General features: G+C 30.4%; 3 protein-coding genes and 1 long non-coding RNA gene across 4 annotated transcripts; 2 read left to right on the top strand and 2 right to left on the bottom strand.

Moving 5' to 3' along the window:
- Positions 1–862: 862 nt before the first annotated feature.
- On the bottom strand, positions 863–2964 carry LOC101249994 (protein RGF1 INDUCIBLE TRANSCRIPTION FACTOR 1-like). The gene is made up of 4 exons (XM_010315543.4): positions 2819–2964; positions 2447–2692; positions 2041–2178; positions 863–1316 (listed from the first exon to the last, which is right to left on the bottom strand). The coding sequence occupies exons 1-4, from the start codon at positions 2819–2821 to the stop codon at positions 963–965; spliced, it is 741 nt and encodes a 246-aa protein (XP_010313845.1). The 5' UTR covers positions 2822–2964; the 3' UTR covers positions 863–962.
- A 4498-nt stretch (positions 2965–7462) lies between these two features.
- Positions 7463–8873, top strand: LOC109119127 (uncharacterized). The gene is made up of 2 exons (XR_002026345.3): positions 7463–8051; positions 8532–8873. It is a non-coding gene; the product is annotated as an uncharacterized lncRNA (long non-coding RNA).
- A 5041-nt stretch (positions 8874–13914) lies between these two features.
- Positions 13915–18913, top strand: LOC101249434 (probable protein phosphatase 2C 27). The gene is made up of 4 exons (XM_004251726.5): positions 13915–14450; positions 16391–16591; positions 17388–17599; positions 18055–18913. Exons 1-4 carry the CDS (start codon positions 14271–14273, stop codon positions 18611–18613), a joined length of 1152 nt encoding a protein of 383 aa, XP_004251774.1. The 5' UTR covers positions 13915–14270; the 3' UTR covers positions 18614–18913.
- Positions 18914–19394: 481 nt separating this feature from the next.
- On the bottom strand, positions 19395–22148 carry LOC101249891 (putative glycerol-3-phosphate transporter 5). Its single transcript, XM_069292543.1, has 2 exons — positions 20785–22148; positions 19395–20295 (listed from the first exon to the last, which is right to left on the bottom strand). Exons 1-2 carry the CDS (start codon positions 21758–21760, stop codon positions 19751–19753), a joined length of 1521 nt encoding a protein of 506 aa, XP_069148644.1. The 5' UTR covers positions 21761–22148; the 3' UTR covers positions 19395–19750.
- Between the last annotated feature and the right edge of the window lie 1689 nt (positions 22149–23837).

Raw genomic sequence — 23837 nt, 5'->3', positions numbered from 1 at the left:
GTGATATACGTAAAGTGTTTGTTGTGCCATGGATTCCTATGAGTCCATGTATACGTGATATACGTATAATGTTTGTTGTGCCATGGACGCCTACGAGTCCATGTAAACTTCGTTTGAGTGCTAGAGAATCCTCAAATTAGTGAAACGGGGTATAAACGAATGAAAATATAGCTAGATTTATATTGTTAATTCCAATTACCTTTGAGACTGAGACGAATTTGTTGCGTTGACTATCCAAACAAACGTAAGTGCCGGAGATGGCAAGATAACAAAGATTCAATATAATATATTATCATGGTAATAGTTGTTGCAAAAATAAGTTCCACAAATATTTACTCACAAAGATGGTAAAGATAAATACAAATACATCAAGTTGATTGTACCATACACCAAATCCTAACAACTATATAGTAAATGAATATTGTGCATTACACTTTCTAGTACGTGTATGCATAGTATTAGCATTAATAGTTCAGCCTAACCCAATAACTTCGACTCAAACGGTTAATAAGTTCAAAACATTCCAAAGTATAAATCCTGAACACACCTCTATTTATCAGGCAAATGAACCATGTTCCTTTATCAATCTTCGATGAAAGGAGTCATATGTATAAAAACTTGAAAGAACATTTGTGACGGATTGTAAAAATTGATTTACGTGACTATAGAAATCATTGAATAAAACAATTCAAGATTCCAAATTGACAATTCCCAACTATTATATTATATGAGATGTTGGAATTATGAAATTACCAAACAAGTAAAAGAATGAAATACGAAAAGGGAATATCACGTGATGTAATTAAGACAAAACACCCTAATCAACCAACCAATTAATCAACAAACACCAAAATTCAAACCATTTTAGAATAAAATTAATGTCTTTTTTTATTATTATTATTATTCTAAAACATTGAATTGTTAAAACAAATTAATGTTTGAAAACACAACTAATTAGTATTCTAACATAATGGAGATCTTTGAGGAATGCCTTTTCTTCTACTTATACTAGTAGCCATATCTTCTTCTGTTATGTTGTTACAATTATTAGCTGATCTTCCACAAACATGCATTCCACTTCTCTTCTTCCTTACAAACTCAGTGCATGGAAAACTCATGTTTTCTGATCCCGAGCCCGTGGACGATGATGAGCTCCATGGCTCGTCATTGTCCACGATCGTTGAATGAGCTGTGTCGATGGCCATGTCATCGTCACCCATATCTTGAGGGATAAAGAAGTCAGAACTAAGTTGTAGAATTGTGCATCTTCTTAGAAATGGGGAAAGGTCCTTGTGGTGCTTTAGCACAAAATCTACCTGATAATGTCAAAGCAAAAATTATTGTCAACCAATAACTTATTTCACTGATCGATATAACGAAAGTCATTTTCTAGTTTTTGGTTAGCTTATGATCAAAATTGCGAAAATTATTTCATTTTATTAATCTTTACTACCCAAAATTTTCATATGTTAAACTTGCGTTCAAACTCACCAACACCAATTCTTTTTTTAAAATTTTCCATGAAAAAAAATGTCTTTAATTGTAGTAAACACACATTTAATCATACTTGATGTTTGCAGGAAATCAAGTAAAGTGTAATTATCATATAGTTTGAGATTGCATATATAAATTTTGATCATATTTATTAGGAATCAACTATGATAAGAATATGATTAATTAAGTAGATATGAGTACTTAAGAGGTCGTTTGGTAGCTGGATGAGAAACAAATTGTATATGTATTAGTTTTCGTATAACTTATATGACGTTTGGTAGGTAAATGGTAAATTAGTTATTCATTTATAAAATTGATATAATGTTTGGTTGATAATTTAGAAACCTACATAACTATTGAATGAGTTTTGATAGAATATATATATCATTTTATGAAGGATAAAAGGTGGAATAACTAATACATGTATATATAAAACAAGACATAAATTCACTCAATAACTATTTCTACCATACTAATACATTCATAATTCTAACCAGCTACGGATTCAAAACAAAAAAAAAATTCTCAAAGTTAAAAGAGAATTACCTTGCATCCAAGAGAGCAATGAATAAATGGTTCTTGAAGACTCCTATCACAAGAAGTGCAATAGTTTCCTCCTTTGAATTGCCTATTTTGAGGCCTCTTCTTGATAAAAACCACTTTAGCATTGTTTATTGTATATGCCTAACAAAATTATAAACAATTAAACATCGTTATTTTTATTTTTATTAATAGAAAAGCCAACAATCAAGAACATTATATTGTTGGCAAAAGTAAGTACAATAAATAAAGCAATTTACTATTAGAAAATCGCTAATTTTCAATGGACGTCCTTTCAGAATTTGACTCATTATAGAAAGGAAAAGTCATGAAACGTTACCGACAAGCCAAATTTCCATTACAGATTAGCGATTTTTTCTGATAATATTTATCTTTTAAATGAATAACGTACCTGGATATTGGAGCAATCAATAAGGTTTTCTATATCTTCTAATCGAACAACCTCATGATATACATAGCGTCTAATTTGAAGCAATCTATGGACACGATGAGAAGTGACACAATGAGGACAAATACTAATATTACAATCCAAACAACAAACATTCTTCTCATTCTTCTTTGCACTTTCATGAATTGAACATGGCACAAAGAATTTCTCCACATAAAGAGCCTTCAACCATGATGGCTTTTGAATTCCCTATATACACAAAAACATAATCAATTAGTAGATGTTGATATACTAATTAATAAGAAACTTAAGTATTGTTTTGTTGAAGGAACAATTCAATCACATAGAAGATGGAGAAATGGAACTAAAGCTTACCATAATCACATAAACAATTATTCTCTCAAGATAGTCGTAGAAATCCAAAAACTTTAAATTCTGAATCTGTCGTTATTTAATACTCAAAGCACTTAGACCAATGGACATGAATATCTAAGGTTTGATTGGAGAAAGAGGGGAACTATAGTATGGAACTAATGATATTGTGTATTTAAGGAGAATCACAAGACATCAGAGAAAATGGAAAATATATTAATTAATTATTCATTGGGTACATACACACAACATTTTGTCTCTGAGCTTAATTATAATTTATACTATAACGTTTAACTTTTTTATATACTTGCAATGTAGAATCTTTACTTATAACAATAAAGATCATTGAAAAGATAACTAAAACTATTTAAAATAATAAGTACTAACCTTAATAAGATAAGGTAGACAACATATTACAACAAATTAAATTGTATTAATTGTGTAAAAACTTAATTAGCTATCATATGTTAAAAAGTATTTTAAATTAACATTTAGAGAGACAAAAAAAAGAGTAAGATAAGAGAACATGGACTCTGTTCCCCCATATATGAATATACAAAATTTTCTCTATCTCCTTTTCCTTGTGTTGAGAGCTAATAAAACCCTAAACTAAAGGAGTTCTTCTTGAATCTTGCAATTTATTTATTTGTCTTTTGATTCTTGTATCTTTATTATCTTTGGTCTATCTAATAAATAATAGTTCAGATACGAAACGTACACATATTTGATAATTTAATTATAAAATTATTTTTAAAAAAATTAAAATATTTTTAATGTATTTTTAACTGTAAATCACCGATCTACGAAACTTGAGTAGTTTTAAGAAGTAATCAAGCAAAGGCAAGACATGTAGGAGGGAATTCAGATTATGGGAAGTTAACATGCCAACACAACAATCAACAACAACTCCACTAATGAATAAGTAATTTAATTTGTTTAGAATTAATGGTATGGGCTTAAATTGAGAGAGGAAAACAAGTCATGTAGCACTAGTAAGACAAATTAATGACATGATTAATTAATGTGTACTCTTATTTGCTAATTTTGAGAAACAATGTTGTTTATTGCACCATTATGCTTTAATCAAGATATTATCTTGGAGATTGAAAACTTTACAGCAAAGTAAAAGAAAAAAAAACCTTAGTCCACCCTATTTACTTTTCATTTTGTTTTTCCTCATAAAATGAAAAATAAATAAATTGAAAATTGGATATCAAATTTGGAGTTGGCGAAATTTCTTAGTAACTTCTAGTGATACATTAGAATTGTGACGAATGTCTTCCTAAATTACCACACAATTTTGTACTAAAAATCCCAGTGATTCACCGGGATTTATGATAATCAGAAATTTCTAACATTTCAATTTTGTGACAAGTTCATTCATCAAAAACTTCAGATGATCGTTTAAAATTTATGAAGGATTCAATTTATATAAAATCTTCATCATAAATTATAACTAGACATTTTTTTTTATAATTCGTCAAGAATTGAACTCCTACTTCTAACACGTAAATGATCCTATTCTTCCACAATATATTAAACGAGATCAAAGTTAATCCTATTTGTGGAAAAATTTACCATATGTTATAACATTTCATCCCTCCACCCCCCTTATAATTGAATTTGCATTGCAAAAAAAAAAATTAAATCCAAATATACCTTTAAACTTTGCAAATTAGTCAATCATTTCATGCCATTCGTAAAAAGTTCAATAAGAAATATGATCAGGGATCATTTGATAGTCAGTTAGAATTATGCGTGTATATAAAGTAATGTATGATTTGGTTATGCGGAATTTAGTTATTCATATAGCTTCTTCTGCATAAAACAATTAGTACATTCCCTCAGAACTCATTTCATATATTAGTTGAGCGAATTTTTTAATAATAAACTAAACACTGTATTACTTTTTTCATGATTACATCAAGATGTTTTATACAAAATTTTATTCAACTCATCTTCAAATCAGCTGTCAAAAACCCGGTTAGGTGGTCAAATAAAAGGTCAAAGTTTGAGAGAGGAACAAAAAGGATGAATCAGCTATTGAGGCACACGAGGGCAGATCTCTGTGTTTTGTTGAGTTCAAAAAAAACATACTGAGTATTTAAATTGACTTCTCCACATGATGAGGCTCTTATTTCTACATCATTTTTAACTTTCTTCCTATTATACTATTCTTATGGCGGTGCAACTTGTAGATAAAACATAATAAAAAGGACAAACAAAAGTTTTTAGTGAGTTTAAAGTTCAAATAACTTTACACATAAAAGGTATCTGAATTTAATATTTTCGATATTGTATGTGTGAATTTATAAAATGTGATCTATCAATGCCAAAAGTCATAATTATTGGAACCATAAAATTAAATATTGAATTTGTCTATACAAGTTTAAAGTTAGATTTGCGAATGAATTTGTTTAAGCAATTCAAATTTTGAATATTTATATCTGAAGTTAAACTTGATTATCACCAATTTTAGACATTTTATATTCGTAATCGAAATTATCAAGCCTACTTTAATAACTTTGAAAGTCACTTTCAATATGAAATTGGGCTGGGCCACTTCCTTTTAGAAAATGGACCATGTAATGTGTCTGACAGGAGTGGCCCATTAACCAGGAAATTATGGGTCAAATTCACATATAGGTATGTCTTGATCTTTTGGCCATTTTTTTAAAAAGTAGCCTTCACTTTAGAAAATTTATGAAGCAACTACTTATTTCAAAAAATTTATGAACTAATACATACTAAAAAAAATTAAGATGATTCTGATTTTTCTATGCATGAACCAAAAACTCGAGGGAAAAGGCGATGTCGATCCTTAAAGAAACAATGAGTCGCTTCATATGAATCCACAAATTTGAGATCAAACACAGTCAAAAAGATATAATCTTAAAAAACTTATGGACTAATACACATGAAAATCTTAGATAATCTTGAATTCTTATTTCATCATTCCGAAACTCCCTAAAAAGTGATGTGAGTACTTGAGTAACAATAAATATCGTTCACTAGATCGTTACAAATGAACCCACAAAATTTAGTGTCAAACGAAAAACGATCTGTTATTTGAAAATCTAATGAACAAATACACAAAAAAAAGATGAAATAATCTTGAATTATTGTTTCACGACCCGAAAAGTCCAAAAAATAAAAGGTGACATCAATCCTTAAAACCAATGAATATAAGTTTACTAGGTTGTATTTACAAAAATTGAAGTCAAACGAAGTTGAAAATTAGTTCACCAATTGGTGAGATTAATTAATACACCCAAATTCTATTTCTAAAATTATTAACTTTGTATGTTAGTGTTCAATTAGTTCATTCAAGTGGAAACCAACTATTTTTCCACATTAGATTGCTTAGTTGCTGTTTTTTATTGTCGAAACATTCCTAAAACATGTCCCAAAATAATTACTGTTAAGTGGTCCAATTTTTTTTTAATCAATTCCTAGGGGAAAAAACATTGGTTCTTTGTCTGCTGATAATTGATTAATAACATATTAATATCCAAATCGATATATCTTTTTTTAATTATTATTATCCGATATTTGATATTCGTATTAAAATTTGATTAAATTTGAATTCGTATTGAACTGTCCCACATTAGTTGTTTTCTAATAAAAGCGATTTCATATCAAGAGGGACTCAATTATTCAAATCTGAAATCTCTAATTAAGAATGAAAGAGCAATTGTCAGTCTCTCACGACTCATATTTATTTTATTGTCGATTAATTAAAAATGAAAGAGTGTACATCCATGATGTCATGATTTGATTAATCATGAAAATTGGGAAATATTTGTACAATTTATTTATCTATATATCTGCCAAAGAAGAATAAAGATATCTCCAATTTTTTTGATTTCAAATATTTGCATGTGCTAGAAGTTGATCCATCAAATCCTAGCTATATCTTGGCAAATCAAAGAGACAATTGAAAGATTGACACAAATTGTGCTATGATTACATGTTTGAAAAAAAAAGGACAAAAGGTAGAGTTCTTTAAAATAAATAGAAATTATTATTGATAGCTAACTTATTTTTTCTAATACATGATTAAACAAGATTATGATAGAAGTTGTTAAAAAAAATTATAAATTATGTATGTGAATTAGATTCTTACTATCTCTTTCTTTCCTCCATGTAATATAGAATATAAAAAATTAGACCTTGTTACACAAATACTTAATTATATAACTTTTTTTTTTTTGCCAATTTGTAGCTATATATAATTCCACTTGAAAGCTAATATAAGTTTTAGTTTACTTAGTTTAGGAGTAGACAAACTAACAAGGGAAACACACCATAATCTTAGCAACTAGTAAATGTTGGGTTAGTTGTTAGTGATGGAAATAGTATAAAAGAAAGAGATACACTATTTACATTTTTTTTCCATTTCCAATGAGTTGTCATATTAAGATATTACTATTAATTATTAATTTCACGATTTAAATTAGTGACCTATATAGGTCTTAGTTACTCTAGCGCTCTTATTTTGACGTATACTTGTTAAACAATTAATATCTAGTAAAAATTACATATAATGTTAAAGAGCTTAAGTTATATATATATTATAAGTGTAGTGATGATTTATATTATTATGTAACTTTTATTTGTCGTAGTAGTTAGATGACTTATCTTTATTTTAAGATTACAAATTTCACACTTTAAGAAGTCTAATGTGTAAATATCTTTTCTGATAGTGTATAATATATGTCTTATAGTGATGACATATAAAACTTAAATTTGTACTTCAAAAGGAAAGCAAAACGCTTCTTATCAATCGACTTCATATCTACAATTTAACTTCGAAAATAGTGACATATTAAATAAACTTGGTGATCCGTGTATATAAACCTTAATAAAATAGTGACATATTAAATAAACTTTTTCATGGTCCCCTAGAACTAGACTTTTGATTTCCTTAATTTTATGTATGTATGTATATATATTAAACCAAAACCCCCATTTGTTGTCACTCACCATTCAACTCCAATATATATCTTAAATATTTGAAGTTAGAAACTCATTATTTCTTCTATATATTCCTCAAGAAAGTTCCAATTCTATCAACTTTTGCTAATCATTATATCCTCATCATCCAAAAATAAATAATCTCTTTTACACCATTCTAGATATGAAGCAAGTAATACTACTTATATTTCTACTTTATTTATCCACTCTAATCCATGAAGCACAAGGTAGACACTTGAAGAAAGGGCATAAATTACAGGTGAGAATATACACAACATTTTCTTTTAGAATTCTAGTGCTTATATTTTCGAGTTCTCCGATTATTTCGTTTAAAAGCTTAAACATGCATGTCTCGTCACGTGCTTAATTTTTCTTTATGTTTTAATCAAACATGTAACATAAAGAAGCTACTTTCGCTATGGTTTTTACATCGAGGTGTATATAAAATGTTAATCGTGAGGCTAGTGGTGGAACTTACGAATTTAACAAAACTCAATAGGTAGATTAGTCTAAAAATCCTCATTTCTGTTAAATAAAATCATTTAATATGTATAAGTAACTATAACGAACAAGTAAGTAAAAGAAAATTGTGTTTCAGAACGTATAAATTAAAAATACTGACTATATTTGTCTTTATCTATGATTATTTTATCTAGAAGCTTAAGAGAAAATATAATTTTTTACTTAATTATTATATAATTAATATGTCTTAATAATTTTTATTTTTTTTACTATGCAGGAAAAAACTAATTTGATAGGAAGTAGTAAAGGAGTTATTGGAGAAGTTAGTACTCTTTGCAAAGATGGCCATTGTTCATCATTCACCACAAAAGGAAGACTTACAAAAGTAGCCAAAAAATCACACCATTGGTTACCAAATATTCATGAAGATTATTATGGCCCAAGAGGACATAGACCTAGACACCATTAAATAATTTACAAAAATAGCCTAATTTTTTCTTTCTTGTAGCTAGCTAGCATATTAATTAATATTCCTCATATTTTTTTGTTTTCTTGTAGAACTTGAAAATTCTTAGGAATTTTAATTAGGAGCATCATTTATAAAAACAAAAATTAATTATGTCTATGTAACATTCTACAAAAGCAATTTTGTAGCTTCCCTCTAACATTAATACTTAAAGTTTGCTCAAATTGCTTCAAATTTAATGGATTTTCATTATGTTTTATTTATTTATTTAAGTAGTTCTTGATCAATATTTTTTGACATAATTAAATATGAAAATTATGATAAAAATCACCTCTACTTCTACCACAACTCCATAATTTTTAAGGATGTTATGTGTGGATTAGTTGTACATTACGAAATTTGTATCTTACAATAGGAAAACGAGCTTTTAAGTGGAGAAAATTAAAGAGATTGATTCATTATTTCCCAAATTTTAAATCGTTAGGACAATCTCAACAAGATTTGAGCCTAAATCAAACTTTATTAGAGAGATCTTTATTTTATTTTATTTTTCCTAGTTGACATGTATAAATTGAATAACAATAGCATATTCGATGTAATCATATATAAATGAGATAACAAAATAGATAAACACATAAATATTATAAAATGAAAAAAATAAAAGATAATTATTAAAAGATTAAAAAAGAAAAAAGTAATTGGAGGAGCTGCGACAATGTACAGAAATGCTGCCCTTCTTTTAGGAGGAATATTTTTGTAACATATAAATACCATGAACTATACTCTTATATTATTAATTATTATTATTATTATTAATACATTGATGATTGAGTCATAATCACTTTTTTTGTTAGGTGTGGGGTGGAGGGGGGGTGGGGTTGGGGTGGATGTCATGCTCTTATACTATTGTTTGTGACACTATTATAGCCACTTTTGCGACTTCGAGGTTTACTTTATCTTAGTCTAGCTTGGTTTAACTCAAGTATCGTCTATTTATTAATTCAATCTATTTGACATTTTAAAATTTAATTAAATTCACTCATTTGATATCTTTTATTGTTTGCTTAAAAAAGGCGTAAAATGATCATTTTTTGTGACTCATTTTTTTGTTCCAATTTATATGAATCATTTATCTTTTTAATCAATTTTTTTAATGATATGTTTCTATATTTAATAATAAATTAAATTTTACTCTTAATAAAATAATTTATACTCATATAAATATTTATCAATTTTCTTAAACCGCAAATTTCAAAATAGAAATAAATTAAAACTCTCTATAAAATCAAAATAAATCATATAAAATAAAACGGAGGGAATCATGTCTTACATATATTCCTGTATTTTCAATTTTTGTAAGAATTATATCAATGTTCAACAACACAACTATTTTTGGTATAAAAAGAAGAAGAGACCATAGGCAAGTTTTGTATATAGAAAATAGGCAAGATGATGAAAGACACCAAATAATATGTGATAGAAAACCTAAAAATCCAAAAGGGTTCACAAAATAAATAAATGAAATTATATAAAAACTCTATTTTTTTGGTTTGATATTCTAGCTTCTTTTTTTTTATATATATATATATTTGGTTATAAATACACCAAAATAATTGGACAAAAATTGGGCCACGTCAAGTTCCATCAACTACATTTTCCACCATTCACCCCAATTTAATGCAACAAAAAGAGATTCTTCTAACATCAATAAATGGACTAACTAAATTCCCATAGCAATGGAAAATCCTTGATTTGGACTTTGCTTCTAATTGGGAAAAATAAATCAAAATATATCTAAGCTTAATGAATTAAGTAGAATGGTATTTTTAAAATTGTTAATAATTTGAGAATAAAATTAATAATTCATGTTGAAGTTATGGATATTTCAGTACTTCTCTTAGAAAAAATATTATGTAACATTACTTAACAGAAACTAATGAAAACATAGATGATAGAGTTCGATGTATAAAGGTCACGCGACTCATTTGTTGTGTAGTCTACGATAGTTGAGATACAATTATACATTAAATTACATAAAATACTAGTATAAATTAGTTTTTTATACATAATTTTAATTGCAATTTAGAAAAAAATGTTTTGATTCCTCAAAATAATAATTAAATCATTTTTTAAGAAAATGGAAAGAGAGAAAGAAATCAACATCTTTCTTTTAGTCTTTGTTGTGTGGATATCAATCAAAACATACTAGGCTATGGATCATCTAACATGACAAAAAGTCTTTTTGTTTTTCCTATTTTTCAAAGATAATATTTTGTAAAAAAAAAAAAATATTTCGTGTTCGATATTTATTTTAATTGAACTAATTTGAATTAGCATAAAAAGTTCACACAATAAAGGGCAAATATTTCACATCAAAGATAATTCACTCTAAAATTCTAATTCGTAATTTCTAATTAAGAATAAAAAAATACTTAATTTATCACAATTTTTAGGGGATAATGCACAAGTATCGCTCAATCTATGCCCGAAATCTCAGAGACACACTTATACTATACTAAGGTGCTATTATCCCTGAACTTATTTTATTAATAATTTTCTATCCCTTTTTGACCTACGTGGCACTATCTTGTGGGTCCAACGCTGATTGACTTTTATTTTCAAGCTAGTGCCACGTAGGCCGAAAAGGGATAGAAAATTACTTATAAAATAAGTTCAGGGGATAATAGGACCTTAGTATAGTATAAGTGCGTCTCTGAGATTTCTGTCCTAGGTTGAGGGGTTCTTGTGCATTTTTTCTAATTTTTAGTTTATTTTTGTTTCACTCGATGTTCATTCCCCGAAATATAGTCACAAATTAAATTCAATTTTCGCTTTTAAAAATCTCATATTTTAATTATAAAGTACTCCATAATTATGATAATTTCATATCCAAAACTCAATATATGAGATTTATATCTTGAAATTAAAGAAATATTTAATACTCCATCGCGATCTCAAATGTTGTTTCAAAGATTAGAATAATAAAGTGCATCACTATCTTTTCCTTTATGGTTACAAAAATATCTAATGTCATTTTCTTGCATCATCAAAAGAAAAAAAAAATCAATATCATAATCTCTTCCTTTTTACTTATACCAAAACCACAGTTATAAAAAAAGCAACACATAAATGACTAATTACATCACTTTATATAAAATGCATAATTACATCACTTTCCAAATTCTTGGCCCAATAAATATATAAAAAAATCCATGTATAAATATGGAGAAAATCTTTATGTTACATCATATCTAATTGCTTTCACACTGACTAATTAGCAAACTTTGACTCTTAATTAATCATTTTTACTTTTAATAAGGGCAACATTACTTGTCTTCAACAGCTTTACTATTTTTCATTTTGATAAATATAAATTTAAAGTAACATGAGTTGTGTATATGTATCAACTTTTCTACTTTCACGTTACTCTTACTTAGGTTGATAATTTATAAGTTTATAATTATTTCGTATTAAGAAAAGAGGGAGAAAATAATTATTGAACTTAATTCAGGCAATGAACTAGTTCACGTACTAAATTCGATCATGTGAAAATCATATATGGCGATAACGATATATAAAATACATATTACACTTTGTTTATGTGAATTTTCTAAAACCATTGAACATGCTTATAGCTATATATACGTACACGAGATTTAACAAAAGCGCAATATAAATTATACGTCAAAATCTAATAATACTATAAACTTATACCTTATTTAATCTCAAAAATCGACTCAAACATTAAATAATTTATTCCAAACGAAAAAATAATATTAAGGGAATGCTAGAATAATTATATAGTACTACTTTTTTATATATATATGTAAATTTGATTTGTCAAAGCTCTCTTTTTTTTTTTGACACGTTTATTCTGTGGAGATAAATATGGCACTAATTATTTATGAATAATAATAATATGTTGACAATCACTCAATTGAAAAACTAAAAAAAATATTATATGGAATTTATTATTACCACGTGTTTCATATATCATAGATGTATATCATTAAGTTAGGTATACCATTCCTTTACTCTTTTTCCCCACTTCTTTTTTATTTATTTTTTATTTTCTACTCTTTCATTTGCATTAATTTAATTTTTATATACAAAAAAAAACAATATACTTAAACATGTGTTCTGTTATTTTTATTTGATATACTTTTTCCAATAGATGTTTGGTTCATGATATTTAAAGTGGAATCAATGAGTCATTTCCTTGCTCTTTTATCAATCAAAGAATTACCTCTTGTGTAACTCTTAAGTATGTTGATGGTAAATTTAAATAGGGTAGCGTAATTTTATAAGTAGAGTCTAAAAAAATAAAATATATGTAAAACAATTTCTATTTTATGAAAGTGAAGAGTTCAGCAAAATAAAATTGTTCAAAAGAAAAATAACTAAGGACTTAGTATTAAATAAAACAATAAGTATAATTATACACTAATATAATTAGAAGTTTAGACTTAATCAACTAAATTTACTCTTCTTTAAGTGATTAATGAATTTTAATAAATATTAAATCACACATTAGCATGATATATAAAGATAAATCCTTAGTAAATTTCTTTTGTCCTTCTATTTCTTTTCTAAGTTTTGATAATGAATCATTATATTCGTATAATATATAAATAGACACTCAAATATGATCTTTAAGTGACTAGTAAATATTTTAATTAGTCTTCAGACTGTCAATTAAATATTATATTTTACTATATAATTATTTTGACACTTTCAAAATTTAGGTATCACGTTCATCATCAGATATTCACAAAATACTAATAAATCAAAATAAATATCTAAATATATATTTTCAAAATATATTTAATCACCCATCCGTTCAAAAAATAATGACATTCTTTTCCTTTGGTTTGTTTAAAAAATAATGATTTTTTTTCTTTTTTTGATAATATTTTAATTTCAGCTTTTTACTTGACATGTTTAAGGCCACAAGATCAAAGAGTTATTTTGTACATTTGACCTAATTTTAATTTAAGACCACAAAATTTAAAAATCAAATCATTCTTTATTAAACGGAAGGATTATTAGTTAATGTCAAATTTAACTTATTATATACCCACCAGCACCCCCAAAGCTTCCCATAAAGTAATAAAAAGTATACTAAACCAATAAAAATTAAAAGAGGAAAAAAGTAATTACACCTAAAAACCTCAAAAAACAAATAGAGAAGCCTCTGTTACATTGCTTTTCACAGTAATACACCCCACTTTTTTTTAATTGAAAATAATAATAATTCTGGAAACTTCTCAAGTTTTCATTGTCTCTCTTCTATATTGTATATTGTATATATGTATTTATATACATTATATTATACAGAGTTTATATATAATCTTTGATTTATCAATTTTCATCTGACCCCTTTACATATTCCAAGAATCATCTCATCAAAATTTCAATTCTTGATATTCTCTATTCCTTCACAAAGCTTTCAGCAAACTTTTTTATCACCTAACAACTTGCAGAAAATAAAGTGGAAAAAATATATATATATACCATTATTTTTCCTGTTAAAACTGATATTAAACAGTAATGTGTGTGCAAGATTCAGAGGAAGTGAGTGAGGATATGGAGAATTTGGACATTTCCAAGACTGATTGCAGTGAAAAGATCAGATCGTTACAAATAGAAAGTGAATTCTCAAATACCCATAAAGAGAAATTTGAAAAACACTCATCTTCTAGCTATGCTGTGATGAGAAATTCATTCCCAGTAAGGATCTGTTTTGTTAATCATATATATGTTATATAGTAATTTTCAATTTTGTAGGTATTAATGATTTTTTTTTTGGATCTCTTTTACCTGTTGGGCGAAGTTTTGTTGGGTTGGGTGGAGTTAGGGCTACAAGGGGTTTCTCTGAATCCATGTTTACACTAAAGATCAATTTTTTTTATTTTTATGTATATATGAAATGAGCTCAAATGAAGAAGTGAGGATTCATATAGCAGATATCTAACTTGTTTGGGATTGAAGCATAGGTGTTGTTGTGTATGTGTGGTAGTTGTTGAATTCCTTGATTTCTTAGTGTGTTTACCTTTCTTATATATGTGTGAGATGAGTTTACATGAAGAAGTGATGATTCATATAGTTGATCTATAACTTGTTTTGGATTGAATCTTAGGTTTTATTGATGTGTTGTATATATGTGGTAGTTGTTGAATTCGTTGATCTCTTCATGTGTTTACTCTTTCTTCATGTATGTATGAGATGAGCTTAAATGAAGAAGTGATGATTCATATTGTCGATCCGTAACTTGTTTGGGATTGAAGCATAGGTATTGTTGTTGTTGATGTTGTTTACATTGGTAGATGTTGAATTCACTTGATTTTACTTTTTTATATTATTAATACTTCTAGTGAAACTCTCGACTCCGCTAGCTAGTTTGCAAATGGATATTGAGAGGTGTTACTTGTTTACCACAACAACACATCCCGTATAATCTCATAAGTGTGACCTGGGTAGGTAGGATGTAACAGACCTTACATCTCTACCTTTGTGCGGTAGAGAGGATGTTTCTGATCTAGGACTTTCCGCTATCTTTTTGGGGTAGAGAGTTTGTTTCTGATGGATGCTTGGCTCAAAGAAAGGGAAAGTTGTTACTTGCTAGTATAGTGTGTTTGGGATCATCAATAAGCTCGCAAGTCATTTTTTATGGTATATGTATATATAGGATTCATATAGTTGATTCAAGCTTATTTTAGATTGAGGTGTACTTGTTATAGTTATGCTTTAGATCTGTTCTTTGGTTTGTAAATTGATGTTGAGGTCAATTTGGGATTTTTAAAAGTAATCTCGCGACATGCCTTTTTTTTTCCTGGTATATGGATATAAAGGGTTCATATATTTGTATAGATTGAGGTGTACTTCTTGCTGTAATTATGCTTTAGAGCTGTTTTTGGATTTGCAAGTGGATGTTAAGAGCTGTTTGTGATAATGAAGTTAGTCAATTTGGGATTTTGTTCAATCATCTTGCAAGATTTGATTTTTCTTCTTCTTTTTAAGGTGTTGTCATTATTGGAGATGTACTTTGATGGAGCAATAATTATGGTGTTCTCAATTATCTTTTGTTATTATGCTGGCTTGTGGCTTTCATGTTCCATTACTATTTTCTACCTCAACATGTCTTTTTCTTGATTTCTCTTTCTCTTTTCCTTTTTGATTTTGTCAACTTTTGTTAGATGGTCTATTTATTAATTATGGGTGTTTTGCTTTTGTAATTTTCACTTCTCGGGATTCTTTCTTCCCGTTAAGCGTGGGATTTGGTAGGGTTTTTTTCATCTGTTTATACAGTGTTATTAGTATTTCTGGTCAAAAGTTATTTTTCATAGATGTAAATTCTTCATGATGATTGTACCTGTGTTGCACGAACTCTTCAAAATACCTTCAGATGTGTGTCGTGTCTTCCAAAAAAAGTGCATTTTTGGATGATCCGACACAGTGCAGCAGCACTTTTGGAAAGTCCGAGAACATAGTTGAGTCGTATCACACCTTCATATCCCTATGCTCCTGTACTGTTTGCTGAAATAACTCTTTTTAGCTTCGTTTCTAAATAGAAAGTTCACTTGAACAGCAGTATAACATTTAAGCTGATTGTGACATGCCTGTGAACTTATTCATTACCTTACAATTAAGTTCTTTCCTTTGTTCTTCAGATGGAAAGTATATCTGAGGATACGACTATTGCAGACCGTCAGCATATACTCTTCAATAAATTCCTCCCAACTCTTAGGTCTGGAGAGTGGTCTGATATTGGAGGCCGTCATGATATGGAAGATACTCATATCTGTATTGCGGACATGGCTAAGAACTTTGGTCATAGTATTAGTGGTGAGGAAGCTATCTCCTTCTATGGAGTAAGTTCTTTAAACTCAGAACATCACGACCATTCGTACTTGAATATTTACTCAATTTACTAGGAATGTGCATTTGTTCTTTGCTCACTTTAAGATTTGTTTGTTGTATTGATAAAAGAATTTCGGTGTAAATGCTATGAAATAGCCGAATCCAGGGGAGATTTAGGACAATGACTAGTTTTGATGTGCAACTAATAATCTCTGCCAAGTTTGAGTGGGGGTGGGGTGAGACTTGAGAGGGTTAGGTATTCCTGCCATTGCAAAATAGCGCAAGATTTGTAATAAAAATCAAATATAACTATGTAAAAAGCATTTGTGATGACTGGTGATCTGGAGTTCTCGAATCTTGCATACCCGATCATGACCCCTGCTCGCATAAAAAAGAAGCCAAACAGATACCATGATTATTTAGAATTGTAGTCCAACCAACCACACCGGAGAATCACAAAAACCATGAGACATTGTAGTTTATACTTGTCACTAATGTTCGAAAATGAAGCTGCTGAGCTCAGTACACTAAGCATATCACCTATGTGGCTGTGTCGCATAGGAGCTCACACTTGGACCTGTAGGTGTACAAGACTTATCTTATTAGTTAGCCATTTAGGACCAAACATGTTGTCTAATACTTTTCTAGTTTTTGATTGAGAATCACTTTTCGCCTTTATATAGAATAGGATTTCCATAGGAGATGGAGGAGAACTCAAAAGATGTAACAAGCCAAACTTTCTACAATTCGTAGCATATGTAGTATTCGATATTCTTCGACCTCTGATGCAAATGGTTTTAGTGACAGGTCTTTGATGGACATGGTGGAAAGGGAGCAGCGCTATTTGTACGCGACAGTCTACCAAGAATCATCGTTGAGGATGCAGATTTCCCTCTGAAGCTAGAAAAAGTGGTGAGTAAATCTTTTTTGGAGACCGATGCTGCTTTTGCCAAGTCATGCTCTCTCGATTCTGCCTTGTCCTCAGGCACAACTGCACTCACTGCTATGATATTTGGAAGGTAACAGTCCCTGCATATTGACCTCGTCATACTTCACTATTTTCTCTTCATCCTGTCTTCTCATTTATAATCCAATACCTCGTTGCTCGGACCCTCCAAAATGCTGCCGCACCCATGTTGGATCCTCCAAATATGCATAGTTTTGGAGGATCCAATACACAATCGACTGTATTTTTGAAGAGTCTGAGCAACGTAGGTTCAATCAACCAGCATGTTGTCTTAGTATTTTTGAAGCTTTCTTTAGTTTGTTAGTAATACCGGGAACCATATTACATATCCAAGTAAATACCGCTAACTCCATAGGCTGACTTGTTTAGTTATATAGTTCTTCAAGTAGGGAATTCTGTTGGTCTCGTTCATTCTTTATCCTTACAAATATATCTTCATTGAACTACATTGGGAGATCAGTGTCTAGTATTAGTTCTTATCTTTCTGTACTATTATCTGATTGGCAGATCATTGCTCGTGGCAAATGCTGGCGACTGTCGAGCTGTTCTCTCTCGAGGTGGACTGGCTATAGAAATGTCAAAGGATCACAGACCTTGTTGTGTCAATGAAAGAACACGTGTGGAGTCCTTGGGTGGATTTGTCGATGATGGCTATTTGAATGGACAGTTGGGTGTGACCCGAGCACTGGGTAACTGGCACATTAAGGGACTGAAGGAAGCTGACAAAGGTGGTCCATTGAGTGCTGAACCTGAACTAAAGCTGCTTACGCTGACTAAGGAGGACGAGTTTCTGATCATTGGCAGTGATGGAATATGGGACGTATTCAGAAACCAAAACGCAGTGGATTTTGCCCGGAGGAGACTACAAGAACACAACAATGTAAAATTATGCTGCAAGGAAATAGTAGATGAGGCCAAAAAACGCGGTGCCATAGACAACTTAACAGTAGTCATGGTATGTTTTCACTCCGAGCCACCACCACCTGTCGTATTCCAAAGATCAAGAATCAGGAAGTGTATCTCTGCCGAGGGGCTTCAGAATCTGAAATCTTTACTCGAAGGGTAGAGCTATCGCGTACAACAAATCAACCTAGGCAACAGTTGAGAACGAATTCGACTTTGTAAATATATTTCTGAGGTAGGATTTGTTCTTCCTTGTAATGTTCCTATTTAGAACTGAAGCAGATGGAATAAAAGCTTGATGGAGAAATGAGCAAGCCATTGAACCAAAAAATTGTAAATAATTCATTCTTCAATTGTATGCACCCTTTACTACAAGGGCACACAATTAAAATTCATCTTCTGGTAGCATAAACATTAGATTATCATTGAATAATATATAGCTATATACTACTTTATTATTAAAGTAATTGTATGTTTCTAGCTTTGTGTTGGATGTCAGTTCATCACAATCGGTTAATGTAGTTGACCTTAACTTGTTTGAAACACGAAATATTTCGTTGGTAATGACCTTAATATATGACTCATACTTTCTGCTGTATTGGGGTATGTGCGTGTGTGATCCTCCGAAAAGTACTTTTTGCACATGGTGTAGCAATATTTTTTTTGGAGAATTCGAGCAACATTACAGTAATCGGTTTACATGCTCATCATCAGCAATCATCTTTGACCATGTGCCTTCTTTCTCTCCTCTCATAGATTCTTGAATCTCCGACGGTTAAAATCTCCATGCATGCATTCTCTCTCCTCCTCTTACAGATTCTGGAATCTTCAATAGACAGAATCTCCATACATGTCTTTCACAAGCACAACAGATCACAATTGAATGTAGCAACATGCAAAGTAAGAAAATGGTATATACCAGCAACTATTGAGGTTTCAGATCATACATCAACATAAATTTCTTTCATTAATATGTTTCAACAGAACAGCAACACATCCATCTCATGCTACAAGAAACGCGAAAAGGCACCAAAATGATACTCTTGTCAGTTGAATAGTACAGAGTAATATAACAAGTATTCACTGTTCTGTGAAATGTGTATCGATAAAAATGAGATATCCAAAAAAGGACATACAAGAATAACAGCTTCGCGAGTCTACTGTTGAACTCTTCTATAGAGATCTTTAAGTATCTATACAAAAGAATAGGAGCTTCTGCACTACTTCAAAGGTTCAAATCCAGAACCATTTTCATTTTCAAAAAGGGGTATTCGTAGCTTTGCCTTCGAGAGGTTCTGAATCACCTTTTAAACGCGCTGATCCAAAGCCATTTGCCTTCGTTCAGCTTACCTTTAATCTCATTTTTCACGATAGGGATTAAAAATAGGCTTGCAATGAATATTGAAAGAACTAGCATAACAAATACACTGTTCCATCCTCTTGTTGAAATATATCCAGCTAAAAGGGGCCCGAGAGCTGCCCCTACTGAACCAGTACCATCTATAATTGCACTCACCGTAGCTAATGCACGAGAGTTCCCCTTTATCAGGCTCTGAGTACCAAGATCTGCTGAAACTGCTGTGGTGATAAGGGAGTAAGGACCATTGACAAGTGCACCAGAAATGAGCATCAAAGCAATGTTGGTAAACATAGATACACTTCCATATACGCGATAGAAAAGAAGAGAAGGTATTGATAACAACAAGAACACAATGGAAGTAACCCCACGAGCTTCAATTATATCGGATGTAACTCCTGCCAAAACCCCTCCAATGACTCCTCCAATATCAAAAACTGTCGAAAGGATCCCAGCATTTTTGTGAGACAGCTGCACACCAGCAACAACTGCAACAACAACAAAATTTCAAGCATGCAACCCATGGTAGGAGTGGCTCAAACAAAGATTAAATTTTTTACACAACCGGACATCAGGACAAATGTTTGTTTGGGTCATCAACATAGAACAGGGAGTACTTCACTCATAAACAAAGAAATTACAGGTTAATAGTTATACTAAATCAGCAGATTAAGATCTAATTTTGAACATCATAAATGTTTCAAGTGCCAAACCGAAAGCTTTGCGACCTCAATTCTCATTCTAGCAGAAGTAAATGAACACACTGTCGAATGCAACAACCATATGTGTCTCCCAACTCTCAACCACTCCAATGTAAGAGCAAAGTAACAAGTTCCAATCATTCAAGTCAAGTTATTCATACAGAACTTAGGACGGCAGTGTTTTACAACTAGCAAAATAAAAGGGAACAATCCTAAACTCAATCACATAACACAAAAGAAGTAGTTTTCCCAGAAAAAGTTCCGCGAAGTAAGTACCTGTTTGCCTCAAGTAGAAGGGCAACCAATACAAAAATGTGTAAGCCACTAGCTTGGAGAAAAACAAGCAGAACGCAAATGGTGCCACGCCTGGTAACCTCCAGGCTTGTAAGAACCCGATAGCACCAGCACCCTCCATTTCGGGTTCCACAAATCCCTCCTCTTCCACTTCACCCGTCTCTGAGCCCACCAATGCAACTCCCTCCACATTCATCTCAATCTCCTTCGAGGTCAATTCAAGACCAATGTGATCAGGGCTCACTACAAGAAACAAGTAAACCAAAGCTGCCACAACCAAAATGAATAAGCCAGGCAATACAAAAGACCAACCCCAACCAAAACTCAACACAGATGAGGCAGCTAGAGAACCTATAATATTACCAATAGAGGTATTTGAATTCCAAACTCCCATTATCAAACCCCTCTTAGCCTTCCCAAACCAATTTCCCATCACAGCCACAACACAAGGCCACCCAATAGACTGAAAAAGTCCACACAAAATTTGAACAATTAAGAAAAAACCAAGCCAATGCACATCAAGAAAATAACCTAAACCAAAAGCAATCACCAAAACCCCACTACCCAACATTCCAACAGTCAAAAAAATCCTCAAATCAATATTATCACCAATATGACCAGCAAAATACATCCCAATTGAATATGCTAACAAGAATGCAAGATCAAGCTCCCCTAAACGATGTGGCCCACTAGCACCTTCAAATGGGGCCCATCCAGTTGCAACAATGGTGCTATCTGTACCATTTAGAGCTTTGATCTCAGGACCAAGAACTGATTTTACTATACTTGGTGGTTTCCTAGAGGCATGAAAAGCTGCATATGCTATAAAAGTAAGGAATAGGACCAAAAATTTGTGGAAAGTTAGAGTCTTTTCTGGTGGATTGAGTGTTGGGAAGAGATTGTGACCTGGTGGTGGCTTTATAGGTGGAACTGAATTAAGGGGTTTGAGTTCCATCATGTTTTTACAATCTCATACAAACAAAATCAAATCTTCGTATGTAATTTGAGTCAATCTGTATTCAAAATCAAATCTTTGTATGTAATTTGAGTCAATCTGTATTCAAAATCAAATCTTTGTATGTAATTTGAGTCAATCTGTATATGGGGTTTATGTATAGACCAAAATTTACTGAGAAAGAAGAACAAGAACAAGAAATTATCCAATGGGATTTTGAATTTTCCTCTTCTTTTTAAAATGTTTGTTCAGATCTAAACATTCTAAATTAGTCTATGTCTTACAAATTAAGGAAACAAAGAATTTGGGAGTTTTGACTGTCTGCCCGGGAACCTCCCAGGAAATGGCGAAATGCAAATCACACCCCACCCCCACTACTCCCACCCACCCTAAATCCACCTTGCTTTTTTTTTTTTCATAAAAAAAATAATAATTACGAAAATACACAATTTATTTTAGAAAAAATTGTACGTAATAATAAACTATTAATTCAAATTAAATGCTACAGATATACTATTGTTACTTTTGCCTCTCTCCCTCATGTAATCTTGCTCGTTACTCTCGTTTAGTTGCAGTCTCGCTCGCTTCTCTGCTTTTATACAAATAAAAATGTATAAAATGTGTTTGTTTTTGTATAAAGCGAGAGTAGATTGTATATATACATATATTTTCGTTCCCCTCTTTCAGATCTCGCTCGCCTTCCTCGCTTATACAAATAGAAATGAAATGTATAAATTGTGTTTCTGTTTGTATAAAGTGAGTGAAAATTGTATACACATATGCAAATACATATATCTTCGTCCTATACACTTATAATTATACAAAACAAATATTCACCTTTCTCGTTTTCTTTTGTGTTTCTCTCTTTCTGAAATTATACATATACAAATTATACAATTGATCTTTTGTATATAATTGTTTCTTTTTGTATATGTATAATGAATTATATAACTGATTTTTTACATGTATATCAAATTATACAACTGCTTTCTTTTTCGCATACGTATAGCGAAATATACATATTTATGTTTGTTATGGAGCGTAATTATGCAAACTATAGTTATAGTGTATACAAATATGATTTTTATGTTTGCTATATGTGAAAGTTACTATTTATTTTATTATATATTTAAATTTTTCTACTATTTGAAAAAATACAAAAGATCTCACTTCATCTATTTTCAGATATATCACTCTTATACGATCTACCGGGACAGGAATGTCTTGTATTAGTAAAAGTTATGTATCTAAATTTTTGAACGATTTATTGAGACGTGTGTTGCATCAACAAAGGCAATGTAATGGGACATGATGTATCCGACGTTGAATGATATATTTGAAATCAGTATGTGATATATTGGAAAACGTTGAGTGATGCATATAAAATCCGTAAATGTTAAGAGATTTTATAATTTGAAAAAGAGTAGAAATACAACGTAATTATCATTTAACTTATGAAATTTGTATGAAATGTACTTGTTCTATTTTTGTATTTATACTTTTATTACCTTTTTATATTTGTTTTGAAGTTTGAATATTGGTTTAAAGTACAATTATATGAGATCAAAACTTGTGACTTTTTTAATAGTCAAATGAGTTCAAATATTAATTTCTTAATTTAAAAGTAATTAGTCCTTAAGATTGGTTATGAATTACTTCCTCCGTTTAATTTTATTTGTCATATTTAGATTTGATATATTTGTTAATTTTATTTGCACATTTAAATTTGATACATTCATTAAAAAAATAACATAAAATTCGCTTGATGTGACGTAAAGTATAATAATCTCAAATAAAATATTATTTTATCTTGCATTTAATTGAATAAATGACGGTCTAGAGCTGTCAAAATGGGTTGGTCACACTCAACTCAACTTTAACGGGCTAGAGAGTTAAATGGGTTGGGGTGAGCTGACCCTTTTAGTTAAAGGGTCAATAAAACAGCGGCTCAACCCAGCCCTAAGCGGGTCACGGGTTGGGACGGGTTGATATTTCAACCAAATAATGAATAATATTACGCTTTTAGAAGGAGTATCTAAGAGAATTGAATATTGACGTCTATGAACAGGATATCAATACA

Source organism: Solanum lycopersicum, chromosome 12 (genome assembly GCF_036512215.1).
Source record: "Solanum lycopersicum chromosome 12, SLM_r2.1".
Lineage (NCBI taxonomy): Eukaryota > Viridiplantae > Streptophyta > Magnoliopsida > Solanales > Solanaceae > Solanum > Solanum lycopersicum.
This window is presented reverse-complemented; position numbering and strand designations above follow the sequence as displayed.

Excerpts from the sequence above, each read along its gene's own strand:
- LOC101249994 (XM_010315543.4), bottom strand. Across the intron at positions 2,179-2,446 it reads TTGATTGCTCCAATATCCAG|GCATATACAATAAACAATGC; the intron begins GTACGTTATTCA and ends TAATTTTGTTAG. Across the intron at positions 1,317-2,040 it reads ATTGCTCTCTTGGATGCAAG|GTAGATTTTGTGCTAAAGCA; the intron begins GTAATTCTCTTT and ends TGACATTATCAG.
- LOC101249434 (XM_004251726.5), top strand. The coding sequence starts at position 14,271 with ATGTGTGTGCAAGATTCAGAGGAAGTGAGTGAGGATATGGAGAATTTG. Across the intron at positions 14,451-16,390 it reads TGATGAGAAATTCATTCCCA|ATGGAAAGTATATCTGAGGA; the intron begins GTAAGGATCTGT and ends TTTGTTCTTCAG. Across the intron at positions 16,592-17,387 it reads AAGCTATCTCCTTCTATGGA|GTCTTTGATGGACATGGTGG; the intron begins GTAAGTTCTTTA and ends TTTTAGTGACAG.
- LOC101249891 (XM_069292543.1), bottom strand. The coding sequence starts at position 21,760 with ATGATGGAACTCAAACCCCTTAATTCAGTTCCACCTATAAAGCCACCA. Across the intron at positions 20,296-20,784 it reads CTTCTACTTGAGGCAAACAG|TTGTTGCTGGTGTGCAGCTG; the intron begins GTACTTACTTCG and ends TTGTTGTTGCAG.